The sequence below is a fragment of the Globicephala melas genome, chromosome 8 (genome assembly GCF_963455315.2).
Source record: "Globicephala melas chromosome 8, mGloMel1.2, whole genome shotgun sequence".
NCBI lineage: Eukaryota > Metazoa > Chordata > Mammalia > Artiodactyla > Delphinidae > Globicephala > Globicephala melas.
Window position 1 is genome coordinate 2311688 of NC_083321.1, and position 10086 is coordinate 2321773.

At 53.6% G+C, this 10086-nt stretch overlaps 1 protein-coding gene across 2 annotated transcripts in view; it reads right to left on the reverse strand.

Moving 5' to 3' along the window:
* CARS1 (cysteinyl-tRNA synthetase 1) overlaps nucleotides 1–4429 on the reverse strand; it is a 47184-nt gene extending 42755 nt beyond the window's left edge. Inside the window, exon 1 of one of the 2 annotated variants that reach the window (XM_030833188.3) lies at nucleotides 4327–4416. In XM_030833188.3, the coding sequence (XP_030689048.1) occupies nucleotides 4327–4351 (25 nt within the window). In that variant the 5' untranslated portion in view covers nucleotides 4352–4416. Of the gene's footprint in view, nucleotides 1–4326 lie in introns of both variants that reach the window. The other variant, XM_030833192.3, reaches the window with a different exon arrangement.
* Nucleotides 4430–10086: the final 5657 nt, after the last annotated feature.

The window sequence follows — 10086 nt, forward strand, 5'->3', positions numbered from 1 at the left end:
TTCAAGTGGCCCTGGGTTTGGGCCAGACTGCGGTCTGGCTATCAGCCCGTGATGCCAAGATGAGAGGAGATGGTTCCCGAGCAGGGCGCCCACTGGCCACGCTGGCCCTCCCCAGGGAGCCCCACGCACGCGCCACACCCACCGCCAGGTCCACCGCAGGTCCATCCAGAAATGCATCGCAGGACACACACCTTCTGACTGTGGGAAGGCCCTAAACGTGGACCGTGGTCTTCACAGTTTAGAAGACGCTTACTGAACTCGCACAAACGCAAGAACCAGCTAAGGAACCGAATTCACACCAAGCCGTCACCTCCCCTGGCCCCTTCCCGTCAGCATTCACACCTGCTGGACAGCAGTCCGCGGCCTGCTTTCTCCCACCCCCTCCTCCGCTCCAGCCAGGCTCCCGCTCAGTGAGGCTCCAGCGCAGTGGCAGCAGGGCCAGCTCCTGGAAGCACCCGTTCCAGGCCCACCTGAGACCTTTGGAATCGGAACCTGGGGGGGCGGGTGCAGAGCTCAGCTGCCAGGAGCCCCCAGGCGGCTTGCTGAAGCGCAGGCCCCTTCACCGCAGGTCTGCCCTCCTCCTAAGCTCCCAGGCCCAGCGCAGCGGGTGTCTGCACCCCTCCCGCACTTGCTGAAGGCCTCTCGGGTCCACACCTTGCAAGGCCCCGGCGGCACCCGGCCCTGTGGATCAGATCCTTTCTGCAAAGGCTCCTCCAGCTTCCCTGGCCCGCCTCTGCAGCTGCCCCTCCCCCTGGGTCCCTCTTCAGGCCCACTTTTCTTTCCTGTGGGGCTTCCCAGCCTGCCCAGGTGGCTCTCAGAACGGGGACTGGAAAAGCCTTCTCAAACGAATGCATCCCCTCCTCACACGAATCTCATAAAGGAGAGAGGTGCATGCACCTGGCGGCAATGCCACCCACTCCCGGCACCCAGGACCTCCTCCCACAGGCCCTCTCTAGCGCCCCCTTCCGTCCTGAGCACCAGCCCTGGAGGCCCAGCGGTCACGTGTCCACAGGGTGCTCCCAAGCATCATGTCTCGCCCTCCAACTGGGGACAAGTCCGGGAACGGTACAGCCACCTTCCCCACTGGGTCTGAAGCTGGGTGGCTGTTTCTTTCATCCCACAGCAAACCCAGCACCTGCCCCGGTCCTCCCCAGACTGTCCACTTCTCACACCCACCACCGCCACGGGCCCAGGCCGCCGGTTACCACCGTCTTGGGTTCTTCCTGCTCTCCCTGCCTTGGTACACGCGGGGGAGGGGGCAGATATCTTGCCAGAACGCAAAGACAAGACCCCAATTCCGCAAATGTGCGCAAGGCCCTTGCAGACCTGGTCCTGTGGCCCATCTCCAGCCCCCTCCCCCCTCTGGCCTCAGGAACTTGCCGGAAAGCAGTGCTGCTGGCCCTCAGGTCTTAGTGCACGAGGTGCTCTCTGCCAGGACTCCCGCTCCCCTTTTTTCTCTAGGATCAGCTTCCAGCCTCTCTCGGGAGGCTCCCTACCTGCCCTGCAGCCAGGCCCTCCCTCAGGAGCAGAGCACAGGGGGCTCCCCAGACCCAGGCTCTCTGTCTCGGGGCTCCGGGGCTGGGCTTGGCCAGGAGGCTAATGCCCACAGCAGCGTCCGGACCTGCCCCAGCAGGGCCTCCAGAGTGATTCCCTGCACTCCGCCCTGCCCACAGGGCAGCTGGCAGAGGAGGACCCGGCCAAGTTTCTGGCAGACTGTGGGCCCTGAACCACCTCCGTAGACTCAGGCCACCCGGCAGCACACGCACTGGGGAGTGACCAAGAGAGGAATGGCCCATGCAACCTGGGGAGGCATTGGGCTTCTGGGCTCCGGCCACCCTGCCCCGCTGGACGGAAGGCCCAGGAAGGCCGAGACGCTCCTCCAGGCATGCTGCATCTCCACGCCCAGCAGCGTCCGGCAGAGCCGGTGCCTGAAGCAGATCTACTGAATAAATAAAGTGACAGATCTATTTAAGGAAATTATTTTGAACCACTCGGGCAATTTCCCACAGAAACAGCAGATGTGAATCTTTCACGTGGGATTTTTAGGTCATGAGGACCATCGTGACCTGATGCCCTGAGGACACACAGGTGATCAGACGGCACCACTGCCCGGGGACAGCAGTGTGGACACTGGGAACGGTTTAATCTCCCCCCGAGGACACTATCTCTCACAACTCTTAAGGCGTAAATACCAGGAGACTGTGGGTTCAGGGATGAGCAAATGTCTGTAGTCTATAAACATGTGCGTTTCACTTTTTCTCTGGGAAACACAGGGAAGTGTTCCCTCCTCTGGGCTGCCTTGACGCCCTCTGGAATTGGGGTGCTTGCTGTTCATCTGAATAGAGTCATCAAAGGCAGCAAGGCAGCGTAGTCAACATCCCTGCTGCAGTCACACAGGCCCTGGCTAGCTGTGTGGCCTTGGACAATCACTTAGCTTCTCTGAACCTCAGGATTCTCGCCTGCACAGGAAGATAAGGGCAGTATCGACCACAAAGGGCTGCTCTGAGGATTACAGGCCCCCCGCAGATGCATTTAGCACAGACTCATGCTAAGAAAAAAAGCTAGCTGCATTGTTATTACGAAGAACCTTTGAATTAAACTGCATAAAAAATTAAACTGCAAATCTGACCTAACACACAGCCACCAAAGTGGCCCGATCTGCAGGGCAAAGCCTCTGACACGCGCTCCATCCACCCCGGGGTCCTCGGGGATGAGACTCGTCTTTCTAAAAACACTGGGCCCTGGAACAGGCTGCACGTTCAAGCTACAAAGGAAAAGCTTTAACCCCAGTGGCAGGGAACCAAATGGACATTCTGAGCCAACTTAAGGAAGATGACCAGAAATGGGAAGAATATTCTAGACGAGGGTCTCCTTAAAAAGTCCGGAAAGATGGTCACTTTCGATAAATCCAACCTTGAGAATGAAAAGCATTCAGAACCCGGAAACCAAGAATGTCTAGAACTCTGGTACCAATCTCCAGAAACAGGCCAGTTCTTACCAAGGCTCTGGAAACCTCAAGTTCCGAAGCGATTAAAAAACCAAAACCCCAAAATCAAATACGTCAGTTGTGTTCACAAATGAAGAAGGAAGGAAAGAAGGAAGGAAGACAGAAAAGAAACAAGCTCGGGCTCTCAACCCGGACACAGCCCCCATTTCATGCCAAGTGTTCTTCTCAACCCTTAACCTCTACCAGCCCCTTTAATGCCCACTACATCCTCCGAGCGGGGACGTGTTACCCTGCTGCACGTGAGGAAGGGGCAGAGGTGGGCCCCCAGCCCCGCTCCCTCAGAAGACTGGGGTGTCAACCACGCTGCTATGTTACAGGAGTCCGGGTGCACTTCTGAGGGCCGAGGGCCGAGGCTCCAGGTGGGTAGAGATGGCGCTGGAATCCAGGCGCACCTGTCGGGTGGAATGCGGGGCGCCCGGAAGGTGGGTACCACAGCAGCCCTGTCAGCAGGGGCCGCCCACGTCACTGGGTGACCCAGGTGGTCAGAGCTCCCGCCTGGAACCCCAGAAGCAAGAGGGATCACAGGGCTCCAGGAAGCCTGCACAGCCTAAACCCGGCAGCCCGGGGAATAAATACTACACACTCAGAGTTCTTCCTGAAGAAAGTCTGCTCCAGACGAGGGAATCCAGGGACAACCTCCGGTCTGTCTGGCACCTACAATCTCGCCTGAGGGAGGGGAGCAAGGGCCCAGCGCTCCCTGGAGTCTGCCTGTGGGCGGCGTGTCTACCGGCTGGCGACACGAGTGACTCTGGTGGGCAGAGCCAGCGCTGCTCACGGAACCTCGGAGGCGGCAATAACGCTGTGACCACGCAGGTCCCAATGGCCACTGTCTGCAGCCGCAGATGAAAGCCTTCGTAAAACCCCAAGCCCTTTCCTGTATGTCCGCGTACCCTGTTTCCTCGGCCTCATTTTCCTAAGTGCCAACCCGGGTGCTGCCCGGGCTGGGCGGAAACGAAAACCACCCTAGGGCTGTGCCTGTCCTCCAAAGTCCAGGGGACAGGAGGGGCGAGGTCCGGCCCAGGGACCGGCGGGGGAAACGCAGGGCCACGTCCTGGGGTCAAGGCGCAATGGAACCTGGAGGACCCAAGGAGGGGACCGAGTCTGGGGACGGGGTGGCCTCGGCAGTTCCGGGTCCGGAGTCGGGTCCCCGCGAGGTTGGAGGAGCGGGGCCTGCCGGGGGCGCCCGGGGGTCGCGCCCCGCCCTCTGCGCGCCCTCAGACCCGCCCCTCAGGGACCTGGCGCCCCCTCAGATCCCCGGTGGCCCCTCCGCCCCTCGGCCCGGGGTCGCCCCCGCTGGCCCGCCCGCCGCGCGCACTCACCGTGCTCCGCGGAGGAACCTGCCATCGTTGGAACGCCGCACTCGCGGCCGCGCCGACAGCGTCCCAGAATCTGACGCAACCACCGCCCCGGAAGTCCCGCCGGAGGCGGTGCGCCTTCCGGGACACGCCCAGTCGCTAGGCAACCGCCGCGGGCTCGAGACGCCGCAGGCCGGGGCATGCTGGGAGTTGTAGTTCCTACTGCGCTGCGGCCAGTGCCCTTGAGCAGGGGTTCCCAGCTCCCGGGTTGCGGACCGCTAGCGGTCCGCGGCCTGTTAGGAACCGGGCCGCACAGCAGGAAGTGAGAGGCGGGAGGGCGAAGCTTCATCTGCCGCTCCCCATCTCTCGCATTACCGCCTGAACCATCCGCCCACCCACCCACTTCCGTGGAAAAATTGTCTCCCAGGGTCCGGGGAGGGAGGACCAGTTGGAAGGAGGCTTAGAGGAGGGGATTGGGAATGGGTGGGAAGTGCATTCCATGCAGAGGGTACTGTCCTGCAAGTGATACCAACAGAGAGCATGCCACTGAGAAATTCAGCCTGACCGCAGGGCAGGCTGGAGCAGCCCTGGCGAGAGTTGGGGCCTGGGGCAAAGGCTAGGGCTGGCGCTTCTTGAAGCATCTTGTAAGCAAAGTCAGGAATGGCAGAGACCCAGCAGGCTTGACTGGATTTGTGCTGTAGACCTCTCATTCCAGCTGCTGTGTGGCGGTGGAGTGGATTAGGGAAAGCCAGGAGGAAAGCAAGACTTGGCAGGAAGCCTTTTCGATAGTCTGTAGGAGAGGAGACGGTGCCCTGGACCAGCAGGGTGAGCAGGCAGATCTGGGAGAGCCATGAGGGGCAGCAGATGCTGGGATGGGGTGGGGCGGGTGAGCGAGGTGAGGGCCGGGGATGACACCCACGTTTCAGTCCTGAGAGAGACTGGTGGTTATGGCATTTCCTTTAATAATGAACTTGAAGACACTTGGTGCTGGGTGGAAGAAAGCAGCTGGTTTGTCAGCATTTCCAAGGACTGATGATGTTTGGGGTGAGTGAGAAAGGGGGGCAGGGTGGAGCACACACTCTGTATGGACAGGGTTGTCATTCCCAGAGACAGAGGCCCCGGGGGGAATAACACAAACGAGGAGAAGAGGCTTCTCTGGCGTTTAATCCCCATTCTAGAGTCCCTCAGCCCACAGATCACATCCTCAGGGCCTGTGCCTTCCTCTGTGTAAGATACCATCTCCCAAGGACATCACACTCAAGCTTCTGCACACACAGGGAATGAAAAGAAACACTTAGGATGGAAATTTTATTAGGTAAAGAAAAAGTATAAAAGCAAGTATTGCTAAATTGTACAACTTTTTGGCAAAAGCGTATCTTTGGCATTAAAACTTTAACAGTTTAAGCTACTTTTCTAAAGAATTATGCTAAATGCAAAGAAAAAAATCTCATAACATTACATACCGTGTGATTCTAGTTATTTGACATTTTGAAATGGCAAAAATCATAGAAATAAAGACAAGTGAATACCAGAAGTTAATGCGGGAAGAAGGTGGATGCGGCTACACCTGAAACAAACACAACATTGTCAATCAACTGTACTCCAATATAAAATAAAGTTAAAAAAAAAAAGATGCAACATTAAAAAAAAAAGGGCAACATGAGTGGTCCTTGTGATGATGGAAAGGTTGGGTATATTCACTGTGTCAGTGTCATTATCCCGGCTTTAATATTGTACCATAATTGTGCAAAATGTTAGCATTTTAGGAAACTGGGTGAAGGGTGAGGAGATCTCTCCATGTTATTTCTTCCAGCTGCATGTAAATCTATGATTATCTCAAAAAGTTTATAATGATATCCATTCCTTAAAAAAATAGTTTCAGGTACTTAAAAAAGGTCTCTGTGACTGTCACCATGCCCCACCCTGGCTAGTTCTGGTTTAGGAAGCTGGGGCCTAAAGCTGGTCACATTCTAATCTGATCCTCAGATACAAGAGCAGAGGAATAGTCTTAGGGTTTTTTTTTTGTTTTTCTTTTAATTGAAGTATAGTCGATTTACAACTTTGTGTTAGTTTCAGGTGTACAGAAAAGTGATTCAATTATACATACATATATATATTCTTTTTCAGATTCTTTTCCATTATAGGTTATTACAGGATACTGAATATAGCTCCCTGTGCTATAGAGTAGGCCCTTGTTTATCTATTTTATATATAGTGGTGTGTATCTGTTAATCCCATACTCCTAATTGATCCCTCCCCTCTTTCCCCTTTGCCAACCACAAGTTTGTTCTCTGTGTCTGTGGGTCTGTTTCCGTCTTGTAAATAAGTTCATTTCTATTATATTTTAGATAGCACATATGAGCGATATCATATGATATTTCTCTTTCTCTGTCTTACTTCACTCAGTATGACAATCTCTAGGTCCATCCACGTAGCTGCAAATGGCATTCTTTTTTATGGCTGAGTTAATATTCCATTGTATGTATACCACATCTTCTTTGTTCGTTCCTCTGTCGATGGACACTTAGGTTGCTTCCATGTCTTGGCTATTGTGAATAGTGCTGCTGTGAACATTGGGGTGCATGTATCTTTTGGAATTAGAGTTTTCTCCAGATGTATGCCCAGGAGTGGGATTGCTGGATCATATGGTAACTCTATTTTTAGTTTCTTAAGGAACCTCCATACTATTCTCCATAGTGGCTGCATCAATTTACATTCTCACCAACAGTGTAAGAGGATTCCCTTTTATCTACACCCTCTCAAGCATTTGTTATTTGTAGACTTCTTGATGACGACCATTCTGACCGGTGGGAGGTGATACGTCGTTGTAGTTCTGATTTGCATTTCTCTGATAATTAGTGATGTTGAGCATCTTTCCCTGTGCCTATTGGCCATCTGTTTGTATTCTTTGGAGAAATGTCTGTTTAGGTCTTCTGCCCATTTTTTGCTTTGTTTTGTTGTTTCTTCTGCCCAGTTTAAAAAATTTAATTTATTTTTTATATTGGAGTGTAGTTGATATACAACGCTGTGTTCGTTTCAGGTATACAGCTAAGTGATGCAGTTATACATATACATATAAGCATTCTTTTTCAGATTCTTTTCCCATAGAGGTTATCACAGAATACTGAGCAGAGCCTTCTGCCCCTTTTTGATAGGGATAGTCTGGTCCCAGGGCCAGGTATGGACCAGCGTCTCTGACTACTCAGAGTGGCCTGTGGGTTGCCTGTCACCAACTTCCTTGTGCCTATTCATGGAGCACCTGCTCAATGCCACGCCCTGTCCCAGGTCATGCAGACGTCATGGTGACTCTGAGATCAAGGAGTTGGTGGGGGCAGAAGGACAACCACCAAACTCTCCTGGCCGCAGAGCCTAGGGAAATGCTCCGAGGAACGTGAGCCCATCCAGTGCAATCAGCAGTCCCCTGGGATCCCATCTCTGCCACACTGGCCACAGGCAGTGCCCCTGACAGAGAAGCACCTTTGCTTGTGGGCAGAGCTGTTGTCCCCATTGGAAGTTTATACAGAATCCATTTGGATAAGGACCGCAGTTCCATCTGGGATTCATGAAGTTTCTGGTGGGATCAGAACTGGAAAAGAAGTTCAGATCTGGGCTTCCCTGGTGGTACAGTGGCTGAGAGTCCGCCTGCCGATGCAGGGGACACAGGTTCGTGCCCCGGTCCGGGAAGATCCCACATGCCGCGGAGCGGCTGGGCCCGTGAGCCATGGCCGCTGGGCCTGCGCGTCCGGAGCCTGTACTCCACAACGGGAGAGACCCACGTACCGCAAATAAAAAAAAAGAAGCTCAGACCCTACCCACCCAGGACACTGCGTAAAGTAACAGCCCTGTGTCAGAAAAGAGTTTATTGGGAGCTCTCTGCATGCCTACCTAAGATACCTTCTGCAAGCAATTTGTTTATAATTTGCGAACATATCTGTAGCTCCGTGTTATGGAGGGCAGCCATGAGTTAAATACAGAAATGTCCCTCCCTAGCCCATTCCTCCGCCTGAGGAGCTCTTCCAAATTTCCTGGATGTTGGGGTTCCCATATCTCATCATTTTCTTCAAGTCCAGTAAACCCCATAACATCTTCCAGTTACTTTCTGGAACCTCATGTCTGAATTCACAATAGATCTTATTGATGGATGAAAAAAATAAAAGCAAAAAGGGAGAGTTTGTTTACATTCCTGGGAGGCCCGTGGAGCATCCTCTGTAACTCGGCTCCCGGGAGTGTGGCCCTAGAGGTGCTTCCACCTGCCCTGAGCCCACGACCTGGGAAGCCCTGCGCCAGCCCAGATGATCCCACAGAAGGAATCAGGCCCAGGGGCCAGGAGGCCAAGGTCTGGCCATGACCTGCTGTGTCTCTTGACACGTCTGTTGCTCATTCATTACTGGTGCCAATGAACCTGGGAGAAGGAACCCCAGGCAAGTCAGAAGCCCTGTGGATAAAGCATCTGCTGACGTCCGCCCTGCCCTGCCCCTCTCACATGCCACGCAGCCATGGGCTGTGAGGTGCTCCGGATGGGTAGGCCTCCTGGCGTCAGCGGGGGGACCAGGTTAGGCCTTGAGAGCTGGGGCAAGTTTTGTAGCCTCTCTGAGCTTCGGATTGTCGTGTTTTAAATCTGTAAAATGGGGCAGTCTCCCAGAGCTGTTAGAATAAGATTATAAAAAGCACCTGGCAGGCAGCATGTGCTCGATAAATCTTGCCTTTTTTGCCCCTAAGCCCGTAGCATCCCAGCCATGGGGACCCACTGATCTAGGGTTAGATAAGTATTCCCATCACCCACTCATACTTTCTCTTAAAAACAAGAATGTATAATAAAATAAAAACAACATCCAATCCTTCTTTATGAACCCCACAAAACTTATATCTGGCAAATATCTGTTTCTCTACTGTCATTGGTGAATGTGAAAAAGTGGATCTCAAGTCCACAGGAAAGTTCCCTAAGCTTCGGGTAGGCAGGTGGTCCCCCGTCTCAAAAATAAAGACGTTAGGCCTTAGCATTCATGTCAAAGAAGGAAGACTTTTAAAAAACATATATTTATTTATTTGGCCGCACCAGGTCTTAGTTGCGGCACACGGGATCTCTGTTGCAGCATGCGAGATCTTTAGTTGTGGCATGTGGGATCTATATCCCCAGTAAGGGATCGAACCCAGGCCCCCTGCATTGGGAGCCACTGGACTATCAGGGAAGTCCCAACAAGGAAGATTTAGCCTAAACAAATAAACGAGAAAAATTTGTTAACAAAAAAACCAAAAAAAATGTTAACAAATAAAAAAAGAAAATGAGGAATTTAGACTGCTTACCAACACAGGAAACGTCCTTCAAAAACTACTTTTGTTCATATTCCTGCAGAGAGAAGAGAATGAAATGGTTCCAGGAGCAGAAACCTGTGTGGCCTCTTAGAGGAATTCTACGGAAATAGAACCAGAACCTGGTTTCTTGTGGGAGCTGTGGGTGGGGGCCGGTGGGCCTCTATCAACATGATAAGACCCCTGAGTCAGCCCGTGGGGAGTCACCCCCACTCCATCCCCCCACGGGTAGCAGAGAGCTCACAGCCCAGCGTGTCCTCTGGGTCACGCTCCCCCGGGACACGGCCTGGGCGTGCGGGTGACACCGTGCCGTCACGGCTGCCCCTGCTTGGGCGGGCGGGGGTCCCTGCTGCTCTGCATGTGCTCCTGACTCTTCCCAGACTCAGGCCCTGCTCCTTCCCCCCCGGGGGGTGCGGGTAACAGCTGAACGATGTCACCTGTCGGTGACCTGCTCTCTGGATAAGACAATGGAGA